This window comes from Varanus komodoensis, unplaced genomic scaffold, assembly GCF_004798865.1.
Source record: "Varanus komodoensis strain SLA01 unplaced genomic scaffold, ASM479886v1 scaffold24, whole genome shotgun sequence".
Classification (NCBI taxonomy): domain Eukaryota; kingdom Metazoa; phylum Chordata; class Lepidosauria; order Squamata; family Varanidae; genus Varanus; species Varanus komodoensis.
Window position 1 is genome coordinate 119227 of NW_025335641.1, and position 18891 is coordinate 138117.

The following is an 18891-nucleotide window of genomic DNA, read 5'->3' on the forward strand; positions in this document are numbered from 1 at the left end:
ATTTTTCGATTTATATCCTGCCTTTTTCCTACAAAGGGCTCAAGGCAGCTTACATCATTCTCCTCCTCCATCTTATCCCCACAACAACAACAACCCTGTGAGGTAGGTTGGGCTGAGAGTCTGTGACTGGTCCAAAGTCACCTGGTTGGCTCCATGGCTGAGTGGGGACTAGAACCCAGATCGCCTGAGTCCCAGTCCCATGCTCTTAACCACTACGCCACACTGGGTCGCAAATATTTTTTCAAAATCAAGTATGTTTCTCCTTCCTCAAAGATGCTTTGAGAGAATATTCTACCTCACTAATAAGAGTGCCTCTATGTATGGTTTAACAGAAATGAGTCCTATAACTCTGTCTAAACATGCATAGGATTGTGCTCAAAGGTTGAGGCTGAAAGAGAATGATTTGCCCAAGGCCATGCCATTAAGTTTGATATTTAAGCATGATTTATATCAAATTCCCACATCCAACACAAACACTATAATCAAATTACCTACTGGAGCAATATCTGTCCTGACATGATATACTGACTGGAGATACACTGGAAGTTTTTTTACCTTCTCACTAAGATGACTTTTTGTATAGCTAATTGGGAAGATCTGGACAATAAAGTATGTGCCAGTTTCCCTTAACTTTCTTCAGCATGGTGTATTGTGGATTTCCAGCTGAATTGCACCAGCAAAAAGGTACGCAGAATGCCATATACTTCATTTGTCACAGTATATTGGCGAAGAATCATCTAAAGAAGCTGCATGGTGGGAGATTCAGGACAGAGGAAAGGAAGTATTCTTCATAAGACACATAGTTTAGTGGAACTCACTGCCATAAGAGGTAGTGAAGGACTACCAATTCAGGCAGATTTAAAAGGGGATACTATATATGATGGACAGTATCAACAGGCAAAGAGATATGATGCCGGAAGATGAGCCCCTCAGGTCAGGTGTCCAATGTGCTAGCTTAGGTGGACTCTGGGGGATGGTGGAAGATAGAAGAGCCTGGAGGAATGTTGTCCATGGGGTCGCAATGTGTCAGGCATGACTTCATGAATAACATACATATATGATGGACATCACCTCCAGTATCAGAAGAACTACACCTCTCAAGAACAGCTATTGGGAAACATGATCAAGGGAGTATATGACCAACTACTCTTAGGCTTCCCATAGACATCTGGCTGGCCACTGAAGGAATATAATACTACATTTATTCTCAATAGGGCTGTTCTTATCTTTACCATATAAGTAGAATTTTCAAGGAACACTGAAGACCCCCTTATCTCAAAGACAGAGCAAAAGCTTCTGCAATTATGCTCTTAGGAGACTACCATTGCACTGTCCATAATCTTTTTTGAAATTTACACTGGGCTGCAAGCACCACTTTCATACAGAACAAAAAAAAAAAAAAAGTAACTGTTTCTCTTGACTCAAACTATTATGGTTGTTGGATAATGCTTAATAATCTTCCCTGAATCAATGATACCTAATTCAGCATCTGATTGCTGTTAAAAAGTAATAGCCTAATTATGTAATATTGAGAACATATATAATAATCAGATTTTATAATAGTAATGTCTTGCTTCCTCTTTAAACAAGACTGTAATATAAAGTAAAACAGAACCAACAACTTAGGCATGAAAGGTAAAGAACTGCCTTAGGCAACAAAAATCTATTTGTTATCTTCTGATGAAATTTGTCCAGGCTTTTTACACGAATATTTATTTCCTTTTCTCCTCCCACAAGCAAGCTTGCCATTTTAAAACATTTAAGTTTGCATACTTATCTATTCTTCAACTGTTTCACTAACAGCAGTGCTAATTTAAGTGTTTCAAGCCTATACATTTGTTCAAATCTTACAGGAAATAACAATGTAATGCTACATTCTATTTCATGCTGTCTGAGTTTCCCCAGTTTTATCCTTTGGAAAAAAATGTATCTCTGCAGTGTATTCTGCAGACTGATCTTTTTGCAGCAGAACTGCTGCCCCTGCACTACTGCAAGCTGCAGTGGTGGCTGTAGCCAGTGTTGTATCAAACCAGTTGCTGCAACACAGAACAGATGTCTCAACCATTTATCAAATAAGTATCGTATTTGGCAGGTTTAGCACATGAATATAATGCTTACCACTTTATTCCCCCTTCATCTGTTTCATTCATGCACACAGGCAGGAGAGCTAAATTTTACTGTACTATCTTCAGAATCTAGATTACCTTAATACTCAAAAAACCTATTATCAACATTGCCCATTAATTTCTTTAGCTTTACATTTCATACTGTAACTGTCACTTAATGGTTCAAAATACCTTTGTGCCTCAAACAAATATTACACAACACCTTTATGTCCCCTAGAAAAAAAACTTAGATATAGCTAGATCTAACATTCAGATGTAGAACCCTCCTTTCAATATTTGGGTTCCATACTGAGAGACATGCCTGTGGAAAGCTTGTCCTTGGAAACCTCATTCACGTTTCCTCCTTGGAAAGTTGGAAACCTGTTTCACATTCTCTATTGGTTACCCATGAAAGGCTACTCTGTACATGATCAGAAGCAAATCACTGTTATTCCCATCATACATTTTAGATCTAGAAACTGGTATTAAGTTAGACTCCAGACAAAAACCTTGCTTGCATTCGTTTTTCTGGGGGTGGGGGAAGAATAATAAAACGTGTTTACTAGAAGAAAAAATGAAAGGGAGTCTGCTAAACTTCCCACCATCGACAGTGGGAAAGGCACGGCTTTAAATACACTTCGAGGACCTGGTTTTCTGTCACCACAGATGAAACATTACTTCGTCTCAACCGCATCCCCTTTCCTACCCCGCAAACCCATCAGACCCTCGAAAGTTTAGACTGCTGTCCTATGCACTTTCTTTTAGGAGGAAAGGCCCCCCGACCTCAATCGGGGTTACGTCTGAGCAAACTGCTTGGAGGCTTTGCTCTTTCCCGATACAATACTGACACTGTCTCACCAAATCAGTCTCTGGGACCGTTCGTTTCACACCGCAGCAATTTCTTCGCTTTCTCCGCAAATATAACGGTGGCCGCCGCCACCTCCGCCTCACCTGTTTCCTAAGGCTAATTAGAAAAAGTAGCCGCGCAGAAGACACAGCAGGCGATGGAGGACAAGGAGTTGCCGCCGCCGCCTTCCGCTTCCTTTTTATTTTCCAGCCTGCTTTCTGCGGGGAGGGGGCACAACTCTAGTGCGCGCGCGCAGTACCGCTTCAGCGTGGCTGGTTCCTTTCAATTGCCCTACACGAAGATGGCAGCGCAAACTTTCATGTCGATAGAAGTAAAGGACTTGCCCCCAAGAAAGATGGCGGCACTGGGCTTGTGGGTGAACTGACGATAGAGATAAGTTGAAAAATGGGTTTAGCACCAAGATGGCGATTGTGAATTATTCAGGAATAGAAAGGCAGAAGAACTCGGTTCTTGATTTGTTGAAAACATGTGATGACAGCATCGGTTAATGCTTACTAAGAAGGCTTTACGCATATAGTTTGGGAGGATGCTCCCAGGCTTTCATTCGTCTATCTTTCCTTTTGATCTTGGAAGGCGATTTCTGCCTGTGTTCTCTTCAGCACCGTAGACATTAAAAAAAAAAAAAAAATCGGCAGCGTACACACATGAAATGCCTGATTTGTTTTGATGCTCCCGCCCGTCCTTGCTCAGGAAAATAGTTACAGTATGATGATAACGGAGAGACGCAGGATTTCAGTGTAGCAGCATGTGTCCCCCTCACGAAACAAAAGGTAACTGAACAAAGAGAAGCTCTTGCTTTTTCAAACTCGGGTCCTACTTCATGTGAAAAATGTATATTTTTTGATTTTTCAAAGTGTACAGTAACTGCATATAGGCCAACAGTAACACATTTATGCATGTAATTGAACCCTGCATTTGGCTGGAAGATGTTAGGGAGAAGTTTAAGCTGCAATTCTTAGCTGACAGTAACATGCATTGAATTCAATGAATTACTTCTGAGTAGATAGGCTTGCACCGTTAAATAACTTGACCTTCCCACAAGATGAGGAAGGTATGCATGATATTTGATTGGAAATTTAAATGCATCTTACATTTTTATGCCAAACTGCTCATTTGCAATACTAGGGAAACATGTGATTGAACAGAGTGAGACTTACTACTTAGTAGACATGTGTAGGATTATGAGTTATTAGAATTAAATTGATGACTGGTTGCTACAATAGAGAAAATGCAGAATTGTATCTTTGCAGTGATTTGGCAGCAGTGAATAGAAGCAGGAAAGGTAAAAGGAGTGGATCCTTCATTCTAATTTAGACATTGTTTGGTCACAAAGTTGTGTCCAACTCTTCGTGACCCCATGGACAACATTCCTCCAGGCTCTCCTGTCCCCCACCATCCCCTGGAGTCCACCCAACTCCCTAATGACCCCATCCAGACACCTCAAGCTCTGCTGTCCCCTTCTCCTTTTGCTTTCTATCGTTCCCATCATCAGAGTCTTCACCAATAAGGACCTCCTTCTCATTAGGTGGCCAAAGTATTTGAGCTTCAGCTTCAGTCTCTTTTCTTCTAAAGAACAGCCAGGGTTGATTGAAGAAATTAGATCTACTTGTGGTTATTTTCAGTATTTAACTACTTTGAATGTAAATATACTACTGATGTTATTTCCGTACTGCGAATGAGGATGTAGGCTGAGAGTGGCTTATGTCACTCCTGCAACATCATCTAACCTTATTGATATTCATATTGCAAGTTGGGGAGTGTGGGGACTTAACTGCAAATTCTTCAATGATCTCCACTTCCAGATGGAAACAGAGGTTCATAGATTCTCTCACCAAAACTCCCATTATTAAAGGATGTAGGGAATCTTATGTACAACTCTGAGCATGCCTTCTTGAACATATTTGGGATTTGTAGACCTTTGTCTAAACACGCATAGGCTTGCACCTTTAAGTAATGTAACTTGCTAGATCTAATTAGTGAAATATAATTTAACCACTTTGAAGTACAAACAAACCAGGGTCACTAAGTATTTAACAAAGGTATTGCTAGGTACTTGAAAGTAATACGACACAGGCCACTGATGTAAGTTTACATGTGTATTGGGAGATTTGGGAGCTAATTTTGCTCCCCACTCCACCCCCACAAGTGATATGTCTACCAGCAAAATATATTTAAGTTAAAATTGTTCTTGGAGTGGCTGCAGAATGCCAAAAGCATAACACTTCACCTGTTTTCAAGCTTGTTTTGACTTTTTGATTCTTCATCCTAGCTACAGACCACTCAGGCCAAAATGTTCAATCTGGTCAGTCCAGATGCCAGTTTTTACAATATGGTTGGTGATACAGTCTACATGCTTCCTACTCCCGATATATGCCTATGTGTATATGGAAGTGTGTGTGCATGCAAATTTAGAGTTACTAGAATTTATTTACATTTCAATGATAACAGAAAAGGTTAAACAAGAGTGCCTTTGAGCTTATAGAGAATGTTCTCTCAGCACTGAGCAATTGCAGTTTACCTCCCCCTGCCCCCCACACTCTCTCTCTTTGTAATGATATAATATATCCCATAGATTAACTCCTTAGCTTTTCTTTTTCTAAGTCTGAGAGGAAAGGTGGGCCCAGGAAAAAAAAAAGGAAAGGAGGCCATGTCTCCAAGGTTTAAAATGCTTCAATCTTCATACTACAATATCTCTTGGTTTGCCAAGTGAGAGAGTTCTAATGACTCCTAGACAATGTAAGACTAGTGAGCTCAGAAGAGGCAGACTTGTATTAAGGTAGATGATGCAACTAGATCATCTCCAAAGAGGCAGGGCAGATGTCCAATTGTACTTCTACTAACAACGTTAATAGTTCTTAACTATAGTGGAAATTTCACTCTTCCCTTGCCTTTACCTCAAAGTTCAGTCTGCCTGCAGTTAAGCTTGAATAGTATCCCCTTAAAGTTATGCAAACACGACCTCTTTGCCTGCAAGTGAGTGGAGCACAAAGCATCTGTATTTCAGTGCAAACTTGGTTTAGTGTTGATTGTGCGGTAAGCACAACCTTGTTTACCTGGAAGTAACGTGTGCGTAATGGATTACTCCTGGGAAACCGTGCATAGGATTGCAAGCCTCTGTTTTGCTCCAACTTGCAGCAACGTTCGGGTTTCAGCTAAGTGGCTTTGCCGCAAAACCAACTCGAGTTGTTTAAAAAACAAATGGAAAACCAACCCAGCAGCAGTTCCCTCCACCGTCAACTGGCTGGCGGCGCAGTGGCTTCTCCTTCTGCGACAGAGATGTAAAGGCTTAATCTGACCGGAAGCCAAGAGGCACGTGTTATGCCGTGTTTTCTCTCCACGGATCCTCTCCCCACCACTTGTGTGTGTTGCTTTTTTTAACAGCTGCAAATGCATCTGCTGTGGCTGGTGCACAAGAGGAATCGAGGAGCCCTTCACGTTGGCTTGCTTCACCTACTGCTGTGCTTGAGAGTAACCCCAAGAAACCAGTCGGGATCCTTGTCTCCTTTTTTCCTTAGGGGCGAAACGGTTCGGCGCTTCAGCGTGAGAAGAGCCTTATCCAAGCCGTTTCAGCAGGTGAGCAGCCTGCGACCCTCTTCCTAAGCTTCAGCTTTGCTGGTGCTAAAAAATAGCAAGGCCAAACATAACGGGTTGATCTGCAGAAAGTCCTGAGGTCTTTTAATGCAGGATCAACACTATCAATTTTACAGAGGGATGATATCTGAAATAAAGGAACGTTCGAGATCGGTTATGGCAGTCCGGCTATAAGGGATGCCCATCCCGAGCTGGGAGGGCTTTTTATCGAATAACGTAATCAGAGGTGAGACTATTTAGTCATCTTGCTGTGACGACACGATCTTTTCCGGACCTCTTCTGTAACATAAGAATTTCTCTGCCTTCTTTCTGTAAATATTGTGGCACAATTTCTTGCTTTTCAGCGCAGTCATACAAGCTATATGTGTAATTTCTTGCCCCATGTCTAAGATCCCTTAATTTTAGGATATCTCTTTCTGTGTGTGCTCTTTCTTACCTCCCCCTCTTTATTGTAATACGAGCTGCTATTGGGATAGTTAGCAGTTCCGTGTATTTAAATGTTCAGCAGAAGAATTGGGATAAGCAAACTGGTGAAAGTTGTATGTCTGAAAAATGAGTTTTATCTGTGTAAATAAAAGCTTCAAGCAAACAAACTTTAAGTAAACTGTGCTGCATTCCTAGACAACTATAAAGAGCTAATACAGAATGCATTTCAATCACAGAGGTCTTTAGTAGTCTAGTATACAAATAAACTCAGGATTATATGCATATATGCACAATATAATCTAAGTGTCTCATACAGTGATCTAGAGTATTAAACTGGGATTCCCCCTTTAATTAAGAAGTCTTTATTCGTTTAAAATATTTATTTTATTTTTCGATTTATATCCTGCCTTTTTCCTACAAAGGGCTCAAGGCAGCTTACATCTCCTCCTCCATCTTATCCCCACAACAACAACCCTGTGAGGTAGGTTGGGCTGAGAGTGTGACTGACCCAAAGTCACCAGGTGGCTCAATGGCTGAGCGGGGACTAGAACCCAGGTCGTCTGAGTCCCAGTCCCATGCTCTTAACCACTACGCCACACTGGCTCTCCATAAAAATAAATTATAAAAGATGTTAAATATTAATATGCATATGAAAGTTCACCAACAAAGTGTGGGCTAAGGTGAAGACACCCTAGAATACTTAAAAGCAACTGAAGTTCCCCACAGATGTTTTGGTCCTGGGGTAGGCAACACGCTGTCAAAATTCTAAAAGCAATTTAGTAAAAAGTTTTAATAAAATTTCCAAGAAATTTAAGCAACCTGGTCAACAGACAAAAAACATCCAGCCACATGAACTGCTAAAGACCCACAGGGCACTCTGGTGGAGTGAAAGTATGGGAGATTTTGATCTTTATTTAAACCCAGAAATACTTGCATTTTTCCACTTTCATGGGAGTCCTGCAACCCTAACATTGCATAACATTCACCCTAACATAACAGGGGTGAATGTGAAGGGCCAACTAAATGTGATCCACCTTAAATGCAAATTCAACTTAAAGACGAATTTTTGTTTTCTTGGGAATGCAACTTGTAATTTAGTTTTTAAGGAGTGAATTCATTAAAGTTCCCTTTATAAAGTGTCTGATGCAGCTGACCTTGAGTTTCCACTTTCCCTAAACTGCAGAACTTTACATCATTCAAATTATTCCCATAGCCAAGGAAATTTTGTTCAAGAGGAGTTTGCAGCCTCTGTTTTCTAATACAGCTTTTTGTGCTGGCAGGTCCAGGTTTTCATGGCTTCCATCCTCAACCCCCATGGTATATGTTACTCCCTTGGTATTGCAGTGCTGGCCATAGGAAAAGATCACCTTTGATCTCCTCTCCTATCAATTGATTGATATTGCTGTCAGTCAATGTGGGCTGCGGTTATTGGGTACTCTTTGACAGTATATCTTTGAGCTGCTTTTCCTGTATTTATAGAAAAATAAATTGGGCTGCTTGATAATCAGGTGTTGTTTTTCCCCCCAAAAGTTATCTGCAAATAGCTATCTTATTTTGCTGGTATACTAGTAAAGGATTGTGGTTCTTTTAACCTCTCCTGGATATACCAGTAAAATGGAATACCATTTGTTGATACTGCTATCTTTTAGGATTGAAGAAGATTGAGAAAGGAAATGGAGAAAGAAAGGAAATAGACAGCACTCCACCCTCTTCACTCTGCTATTGCTTCTTTATATTTAGGAATAATAGTACAATATATTTAAAATTTTGTATGTTAGTCTGCATGTATATAGATAAACCAATTGCTCAAACTTATAGCTTTAACAAGTTTGCTTCTCCCAGTACTTTTATTTAATGGATTTTTCTTTTGGGATATATGATCCTAATTTCTTGTATCACAGTGTCCCAGTGCTGTACATTGTTCTGTAAGATACAATGTTCTGTTAGGGTTGTGAGGAATGGAAAACATGGGAACCATTGAAAATTAAGATTTCTGGAGTACTTGGATGGAGCCTACAGCTTTAAAGTATTTCTTTTTTCCATCCAAAAAGATTATTGCTCTAATTCTTCTTCATGTATTTTGAAGCTAGTTAAAATCTTAGAGAAATGCTGCTTTCAAAAGTGATTTTTTGTGTAGTGATTATTATAAAATGTCTTCACAGAGATCAGCCAGAATGACTGGCAATTCTCAGCAATCGTCTGCTGTGCTCTACGTGTTTTCACAAAGCAAACAGAAATTTCCAGTCCCATTCATTGATGCATTCCAGTCAACACATGCACATCTATGCAGAATAAGTCCCCCCAAGTTCATTGGGGCTTACTTTCTGGTAAATGGGTGCAGGATTACAGTGGCTATAGCTATCTTCACAGAAAACCTCAAAAGGCACACATGTGATTTTAGTTTCTTTGCTTAGTGAAATTGTAAATGTTGCAGTCTTTGAACTCCAGAAGAAAGCTTGAACTTGAGCCATTGAAATAATTTTTCAGGGTGTGAGGCTGAGAAATATCTGTCTCTCATTGGCAGACCGTATTCAACATCACACAGACGTAATACAGTTTTGACTTATTATCACCTAAGGATGCTATGGGAAAGAAGGAGCCATGTCAGAAAACGCTGTCAGTGAGACATGCTTTTCTTTGAAGAAAGCAGCTTTAAGAGTATTTGATCTTCCCCTTTCCTGGTATTATTCCCTAATTCAGGTAACTATTGCACTTCCTTATTCTTTTTTGTAGTACGGATTTGAAAATTGAATAGCAAGGTTTGTGCTTCAACACTTAGCCATCTTTTACAGAGTCTTCTATTATGTATCCATATTTTCTCAAACTAACTTGGATGTAAATAAAATATTGCATTGTTCATGCTAATCATTAGAAAATAGATATGTATTCTAAAACTATCTTGCCGAAACCACACCCTTTCTTTCTGTTTCCTAAGTGGTGAATGCTATGAAAAGATTGAGCTAGGTTTTTTTCCCATGTTTTATTTCACAGATTTAGCAACAATTATGTATTTCAGTTTTGCTGTGGATTTTATGCCCTAATTTGCAAGGTGAATAGGGTTTTGTTGCCATTCCTCTATTATGATCTGTGAAGTTAGGAAGGCGCACACATTGTAGAGCAAACATTTACATGGGGTGAGAATGCATGCAGTATCTATATCCGAAGAATATCTAAAGCAGGCTTGGGTGGAGTCCTGACTGCTAGGAGCATGACTGCATTAAAAGCAGGTTAGATGGGGCTGCAAAGAAATAGAATTGCTGTTAAACCTGACTTTCTATAATTGTTAGTGTTGGAGTGAGTTTAAACACAGAAGTTTTAATGTGCTCCGGGAAGATAAAGGCTTCTTTATCATTTGCCGCTATGAAGATTTGTAAACAAAGTGAAATAATGAGGGGGAGACGGACACCATTTTTCCTAGTCCCACAGTGTGGGAAAAATGGATTCGGAAACACATATTAGGAGTGTGATTCAGTGACTTTCTGTGCAAACTGAACTTGTATATGGTATGTGTAGCATACTGTTTAGCAGGCAAACCATGTGCCGGTATGAAATGCCAAGGGATGATGGTTGCATTGCATACAAAGATACAAGTAAAGGGTTAGAAATTCTGCAGCCCAGCTTCCTAGTGCAGAGAAGATCTTGACCTATGAGTGCAGCATCTGGATTACCCAACTGCTGCTACACTGGCTGGTCACAAACTGCTCCACCCTTCTCTGTAGTGGCCATTGCTCCAGTGTCTTTTCTCCCTAATCATCTGATAAGATAGGGGAAGGCATAGGGGAAAAGCCACTCCTGTGTTCTTGGATCACTAGACTTGGGCAAAAATGTATCATTGTAGACTAGAAAGTGCAGTAAAGTATGCCATTTAATTTTGAATTCCATGACATAAACTGGTAACATACTCAGTAGTTCTAATTGTGTATTTGGTGTGCAAAAATATTGTGATCACTAACCCAGCCTTATATATTTGTTGAAAAAGGTCATTCCTGCAGTGGAGGTACCACGATGCATATTGTGGTGCAATGCAAGGACTGCCGGTGGCTATTTTGGTTAACTTGTTTAGAAAAGGGATAGGAATAACCATACATAAAACAAACAATTAGAGAGCAGAGCTTGCACAATTAAACAGCTACAGTAATGCACGTGCAATGCATGTAGCATATCTGATTGTTTGACACTGATATCAGATTCTGCATCTAGATTCTGCATCATCAGATGCATTTACAAATAGTATGTGTGCTGGTCTTCAGAAGCCTGTTAAGCTTTCTAATCCCATGTGCTGTATAGGGCTTCTTCAGATTCAAGAAGCAAACCAATAAGGTGGTAGACTAGGATACATTGGAGGATGAACATCGTTAGCAGGCTATTAATCAAACAGTTTCTGCTTTCATGTCAAATTTAGATTTCAGACCAAATGCTAACGTTGCAAATTATAATTCAGTAGAAAATTTTAATTTTGTTTTAACAATAAACCATTTCAGTGATCACATGCAAGTTGAATGAATAAATATCAATATTCTGTTTATCCTGTAATATTGAGAATTTTAAAACAAAAATCAGGTTTTATAGCACATTCAGTCTCAGGGTTTTTTAAATCCAATTTTCTGTTAAAGCTAAACTTAAGGGCACAATTCTGGGCACAATTCTATGATGATTTGTGTAAGCTTCTGAACTCAGAGGCTTATAGTCGTCCAATGCAGAACCAGAGAAGTGGTGGAAACCATCTTTCTATTCATCCTTCCACCCTGCATTTTCTTGTATATCAAACTGCATATAAGAGAGAACTAGAAAAATAAGAATCTATAAATCATTAAATGGGACACATTAGGTTATTTGTTTTATTATGGTGAGTTTCTTAATGGACCAGGATCTGACAATGCATCCCAGATGCTAGGATTCAGAGATACCATCTTCTTGTTTACTGACTAGTGATTTAAATTGATTTTATTTGAATCAAATCCACCTTGGTATGAACATAAGTGAAGCCTTATACAAAACTTTTTGTGGATTAGAAGTATAATTCTGGCAAACACCAAGCCCACACTTTTAATACTATGCAACAATTAATAAAGATGCTCTGTACTTTAGGCTCCAGTGTTAAATCTACTTTACAGGAAGGACATAAAATTAAACTTGGTGGGGAATTTGCTTCTAAGTATGTGTGTTTAGAGTCAAGTGGCTTAATAATGTATTACTCCTATGTGAATTATTACAAGAACAAAAATTAACTTCGCTAAAGTATTTTCTGGCCATTTTTCAGGATAGTAGCCCTCCCATGGCAGTTTATGACAATTCAATCCTATATAATAAGACCCAACAGAGCAGCCAAAAGTCACAAAAACAAATACCAGCAATAAATATCTGCCCTACACAGTTCTAAATATCTATAACACAGTTGAAGCTACAAATCAAAACAGTCGGCTAAGACATAATTGGGGAAGAGCCAAAGGAACGAAGTACATCTTAGGACCTTTCTCAAAGCACTGGTGGTACATATGGACCTCTAGAATGGGGTGCCTTCTACTGCAGAAAGGCCTTTTTTCAGTACTTGCCTATGCAGTTTCCATCAAAGGTGGGTAAGGGCGAAATTCTGCTGTTGCTGATCTTAAATTGTGGGCAAGCTGGTATGGGTGAAGGCAGTCCTTCAAATAATTTGGCCTCAAACCATTTGGAAATAGAAAGCTTCATCCAATGTCAGATGAGGCGACATCTTCTCTCTACTGCCTCATACCTCCTTTGCATGTTCTGTCAACCATCTAGAAGAGATCTGGAGGGTCCTAGAGGAGCTACAGGAACAGGAGGAATATTTTCAACTACTAAGTACAACCCAAAGGTTTTTAATTATTATTTTGCTTAGTCTGTTACTCATAGGTTTGCTCCTCTAAATAGGCATTTTTATGTGGTGTTTACAGGCCAAATAAAGTTCACCACAAATTGCAGAGCATTATATTTTAAATAAACAAGTTGATCATCAATCACCAATTTATATTTTTAAGAATGTGAGGTATTAAATATATGTATATCAAGGAACATGTACTCATCAGCCTTTTGGATTTACCATTGGATATTTTTTATTTAATAATATGTTGAGATAAAATATTCATTATGGCTTCTAAAAGAAATGCAAATGCCACACAAAGTTAATATAAATATGTATTGGACATATATTAAACTTGGTGAACTATTTTTAACTAAATTTTATCTAAGATGGACTCTAATAGAATTTCATATAGTGCTTATGCAGTGTTCATATTTGCTATATGAATTTAAAATATCGAAGTCATATTTATTTTTCTTCTGTAGAACATGTAATATAGCAGCCTTTATCATTTGCTTTAAGGTTAAAATCCCACCAGGTTTGAAGAAGCTATTTGCTGTAACAGCAGTGAGTGCAATATCTGTGCTTTTTCTTGCTCATCATTTCAAAAGAAAACGTGGGAAGAAAACTGGGAAAGTATCTCCATGGGAACCAGGCCACCTGGTGTTGGACTATATGAAAACTTCTGCATCTGAGAAAGGTAAATGGTATGTCTAAGGAAAGCCAAATCCTGGGCCAAATCTGTCCTACTGAAGGGTACATCCTGGCTTCTCTGTTTTCTTTCTATCTTTAATTTCTTTTTGCTTTCTTAAGATAAAAACAACTAACATTAAACAAATAACTTTAGGACTTTAGTTTTATCAATGCTCAATTATAATGACAGGAATCCAAACGTTAAATTATGAATACATTAAGGGCACAATCTTATGTATATTTAGGCAACGCAAACATCTTACATGTCCCAGCATGCCACAGCCAGTATGGTTGCCTAGAGAGGTGTTCGGAGTTGTAGGGCTTTTTCATTGTGCATAGAATTGCACCTTAAAAGTATTGACCTGCCTTTTTCCTCCACTTTCCCTGTCATTCAGGATCTTAATATTTGGCTCCTCAGTCTCCGATCCAGAAGTAAGAGACCGTATGTTGAAGCTGTGGCACAATGGGACTTGACTTATAGGTTTCTTGTTAAGAGAGAAAGAAGGAAGAGGATTCTTAAGCTTCCTTGGTTTTTTACAGGGGAAAAAACGGGATATTAATATAATAATAAAGAGGAAAATGGTGACAGGCTACAGTACTTAAGGTTCTTTATCTTTATACCCAGCATGGACACTCTTTCAAATAGAGAATGCACTCAAACACAGGACAGTCTTTTGATAGCAAATCAAATACAGGACTGTGCTCTGTAAAAAAGGGCACATGATAGCCCTAGTACCCCTCCCAATAGAAAATGCTAGATGAAAGCTTAGTGAATCATTGCTTATGTACACATGATTTCATCACCATTTCTTTTGTGTTAGAAGCATACTCAAATGTAACATTATTCCTATATTTTCAGTAATTCAGAGCATCCTTTGAAAGTCTGTCTTCCCTCTTGAAATGTACATTACAACAGAAAATTTAGTTAGTCTTTGGTTAAAAGACTGTTTTAGTCATGAAAATGTCACTGATGTCAATGGGCATCATTCCTGAGTAGTTTTTTATTATTTGCTTTCTTCTTCAGGTTCCAGTTGTTCCAGCAGCAGACAAAACCTAACGCTTTCGTTGAGCTCAGCCAAAGAAAAAGAAAAATACTATATTAATGCAAATGGAGGTCTCTTCAGTAAATGTTCAGGTTCAGTGCAGAGTTTGGCCTCAGTAAGTGCAGCTTGTTGAAGATTATCATGTATTTTTTAAACAAAACAAGTTATATTTTGGCACATATTAACCTAAATCTAGTGTACTGCCAACCATGGTACAAGTACAGTGTTACTTCGGTTCACGAACTTAATTTGTTCCACCATTCTGATCGCGAACTGAATTGGTCGCAGACCGAGTCAAATTTCCCCATAATTTCCCCATAATGTTCAATGCAAATAAATTTACTCCCTTCTGAACCATATGTAATTTTTTTAACCACGAAAATATGAAACAAATTACAGTACAGTACAGTATGAAGAGAGGGAACACTAACCTTGCTTGAGGTGATTTCTGGTGTGGAGGACAGGAAGGTGGGTGGGGAGGAGATTATTGTTTGGAGGGAGAGTGTGCAACTGCAATCTCAACTAGAGGAAGCCTCAACCACATGTCAGAGTGGGTAAGATGGCCGTGTTTGTGTGAACACTATCATGGCCATCTTCCCCACATGAACATGATTGCGGCCATCTTCCCCGCATAAATACACTCTGACACATGGTCATGGTGCGGGGAAAATGGCCGCGATCATGTTTGTGTGGGGAAGATGGCCACAATCGTGTTCATCACCCTATGCTGAGTTCATGAACTGAGGTATTACTGTAGTAGCACACCACTTTATATACTTAGGTTTTGTAACCAGTTGTGCAAGTAGAACTTGAGTTGCGTTGCACCTGATTCAGAACTTGGTTTCTCCTAGTACGATAACATTTGTGCTGGCAGAAAAACCATCACTGGATGCAACACACTTTCTTAAAACTGACCAGTATAAAAATTGATTATTGGCTACTTTTTCTTGAGACCTGCGATCATTCCTCATTCAAGTTTTCTGAAAAATCTGGACAATGTTAATGTCCACCTATTGCATTCATAATCTTTTCTGTCATAATTTTAGAAGCATACATTGTAACATCCTCAGACATTGAATGTCAGACTTTCCTACGTGGACTGGCAAAGTGCTATTGATTCATCTAGCGGAGAAGTGGTCTGTGAGGCAGTTGAGGTCCTGTGTTTCTGCAGTGCTTGTTTCACATTTCCTGGCTGTGTTGCCATCATTCATTGTCCTGAGCCGATGGAGCTCTTTTCAAAATTTCCACAGATCCACCATTCAGTAGAGGAAATGGGAAAATATTCAGGCCCTGCTTAGCAGAATTTTAATCCAAAGGCATAAATATTCCTTGCCAAAAAGTATTAAACCAGAAATGGAATTAAGGAAAAAAGAAATAGGAGAAAACGATACAGGATTTTAAAATGGCATAAACTACTACTTACATGTAAAATGTGATTCATTACTGTGCACTCAGTAACCAGTAACTGAAAGAAGGTACTCCTGGCCACTGAGTCTACCTGAGGCTCATGTGATAATTTTGAGTCCAGAAACACCCCAAAGCTACTGACCCTGTCATTCAGGGGAAATGCAACCCCATCCAAAACAGATCGAAGGCCCATCCTCTGGGCAGGCAGACCATCCACCAACAGCAACTCTGTCTTATTTGGATTGAATGTCAGTTTGTTGGCCCACATCCAGTCCATTATTGAACTCAGTCATCAATCCTGAATGGAAGCCACCTCACCTGGGTTAGGTGAGAAGATGTTGAGCTGGCTATCATCAGCATATTGATGACATTTCAGTCCCCACTTCCGAATGACCACTCCTAGCGTTTTCATTAAAGAGCATGGTGAACAGTGTAGAGTCCTAAGGAATATCATAGTGTAACTTGCATGCAGCAGAGCAATGGTTCTCCAGCATCACCATCTGGACATGGTCAGTCTGGTAGAAGTGGAAGTGCTGTAATACAGTGCCCTCAACTCCCAACTCAGCCAGTCTGTCCAGAAGGACACCATGGTCAAGGGTGTTTAAAACCATTGAGAGGTCCAGGAGAACCAAGAGGGTCACACTCCCCTTGCCCCTCTTCTAGCAAAAGTCATCACAGAGGGTGACCAAGGCAGTCTCTGTTCCAAATCCTGGCTTGAAACCCAGTTGAAACAAGAGTGCCTGGAGCTGCTGGGCCACTACCTGCTCAAGCACCTTACCCAAAAATGGGCTGTTTGCCACCGGCCAATAATTGGCAATGGTCCCTGGGTCCAGGTTTGACTGTTTTAGGAGTGGTCTTATCACAACCTCTTTCAAAGAGTCTAGGACCACCATCTTTATCAAGGGGGCATTGACAGCCTCCTGGACATGAATCCCATGGGTAGATGTCTTGATGAGCCAAGATGGGCAGTGATCAATTGATGGCACAGACAGAACCAAGAACATTTTGTTCCCATCATCAGGCTGCAATAGTTGAAACTCCTTCACCAAACTTGGACAAGATGGTACTCTGGACACCTCTCTGAATAGGACTAATCAACTGTAGAGTCCAAATCATGGTGTATCCAAGTGATTTTATTTTTAATTTATTTTTACATTTCTAAACCACCAAATAGATCAAATTAGCTTCTTAAAATACAACCAACCAATTAAACTTTCATTAAAAATAATCAAATAATAATGCTAACATACTAACATAAGCCAGATCAATTTCAAGAAACTTGTGTAGGCAAGATGAACAACCAAATACAAAAATATATTAGAATTTAACCATCTAACCCCCCATTATTAGGACAGGTTATTAAAATTATTAAAATAGATAGAGAAGAGATATTTTCACCTGGCACCAAAATGAGAGCAGACTTGGGCACCAGGCAAACTTCTCTGGGAAGCGTATTCCATAGATAACTTTGTCTTTGATTACTTTGAAGACTTTCAAAGTGACAAACAAATTCATCACAGCAAACCACTAAGGGTTTAGTGGATTCACAAGGTGTTCCAGTGTGCAGGAGACCACAAACTACTTGGAAAAATTCACTTGGTAGACAATGTGAAGACACAATAGAAGTGGTAAAATATTGAAATTTTGATACTTTTATTGCCATAGAATATGCTGTATAATGGTCTAAACATTAAGTTGTCTATTAGGTGTCATGTGCAAGTAAAGTATTAGACCTGTTTCTACCTCATTTGAGGAGCAGTGATGTATTGGCTTGGGTCTCTGCCAATCAGACTTTTTCATTTGGTTGCTCTCTATTGAATCACTGGGATTTATTTGTGTATAAATGGCTTTAGGCTCAACTTACAAGTATGTTTAGGGCTGCGTTTAAAGAATTCTGAATAAAAAGTACAATGACTTGACTAAAAGAAAGGATCTCCTTTAATTGTAAAAATGGAGTTCTGTTGGGGCCCCACTGGCAGTATTTTCTGCAGCTTTTTGCCTTCTCGATGAGCGTTTAGCTCAGGGGTCTCCTGTAGTACAGCAAATGTGTGTCTTATTTAGAGGAGGTGCCTGCTTCAGCTATTTCCTGTTTATATGGTTGTACTTATAGTTTTATTTATTCATGTTTTATGTTTTGTTTGTTATTCTCTCTCTCTCTCTCTCTCTCTCTCTCTCTCTCTCTCTCTCTCTCTCTGTGTGTGTGTCTGTGTCTGTGTCTGTGTCTGTGTCTGTGTCTGTGTCTGTGTCTGTGTGTAGCACTTTGAGCTGTCCAGAGAGCCTCTGGCTGTGGGGCAGCATACATTTGCAATAAAAAAAATAGTGCTATAACATTCAAATACAATAGTGGCAGAAGACATGCTATCTCTTAAGTGGTAGCATTTTACTTATGAGAGCACCTTAGGAAGGACTGTGTATATTGGAATAACCTAGCTAAGTCATTGTATGCAAGATTATAGTAATTCATTCTTAAGTGTGAATTTTGTGTTTTCTGCTTTATCTTGCAAAAGACATATCACTACACAGTTCTAATAATCTTTTTGGGTTTTCTTTATTCTAGACAGAATTAATAATTAAATCAGACTGAAAGATATGCTGTGATACTTGGGTTATATCATTACAAGTTCTTTTTTCCCATTTTTTAAATTAGGTCCAAAGTGCCACATCCTGTCCCAGCTGCGTCTGTGTCAATTCTAGTGCTTGGGACAAAGCAGATGAAGATGATGTGAAGCTAGTCAATATTCCAGTAACTACCCCAGAAAATTTGTATTTGATGGGTAAATGAACTGCATTTTTATGTACAGATCTTTTGCTATTCTTTTAAAATATGTCTGAATTCAGAACAAAGGATTGCAAGTTACTCTGAAGGAACAACTGGCTTCTTAATACCTCAGCACAAGGTATGTGTTGAGAATGAGAAGGGTAATGGTCCTTGGTGTGCAC

The 18891-nt window shown here is 39.2% G+C and overlaps 2 protein-coding genes across 13 annotated transcripts in view; one reads left to right on the forward strand and one right to left on the reverse strand.

Annotated features, from left to right (window-relative positions):
• The window catches only part of USP33 (ubiquitin specific peptidase 33), a 63900-nt gene extending 57686 nt beyond the window's left edge, over positions 1-6214 (reverse strand). For 2 of the 6 annotated variants that reach the window (XM_044432309.1, XM_044432308.1), the window contains exon 1: positions 6027-6212. In XM_044432309.1, the coding sequence (XP_044288244.1) occupies positions 6027-6073 (47 nt within the window). In that variant the 5' untranslated portion in view covers positions 6074-6212. Of the gene's footprint in view, positions 1-2963; positions 3177-6026 lie in introns of those variants that run through there. The other 4 variants (XM_044432314.1, XM_044432313.1, XM_044432311.1 and 1 more) reach the window with 3 other exon arrangements.
• MIGA1 (mitoguardin 1) overlaps positions 3394-18891 on the forward strand; it is a 60462-nt gene continuing 44964 nt past the window's right edge. Inside the window, exons 1-7 of one of the 7 annotated variants that reach the window (XM_044432327.1) lie at positions 3394-3743; positions 6355-6546; positions 6681-6790; positions 9515-9690; positions 13331-13508; positions 14526-14659; positions 18599-18725. In XM_044432327.1, coding sequence (XP_044288262.1) covers positions 9592-9690; positions 13331-13508; positions 14526-14659; positions 18599-18725 — 538 coding nt within the window. In that variant the 5' untranslated portion in view covers positions 3394-3743; positions 6355-6546; positions 6681-6790; positions 9515-9591. Of the gene's footprint in view, positions 3744-6354; positions 6791-9514; positions 9691-13330; positions 13509-14525; positions 14660-18598; positions 18726-18891 lie in introns of all 7 variants that reach the window. The other 6 variants (XM_044432326.1, XR_006414938.1, XM_044432328.1 and 3 more) reach the window with 6 other exon arrangements.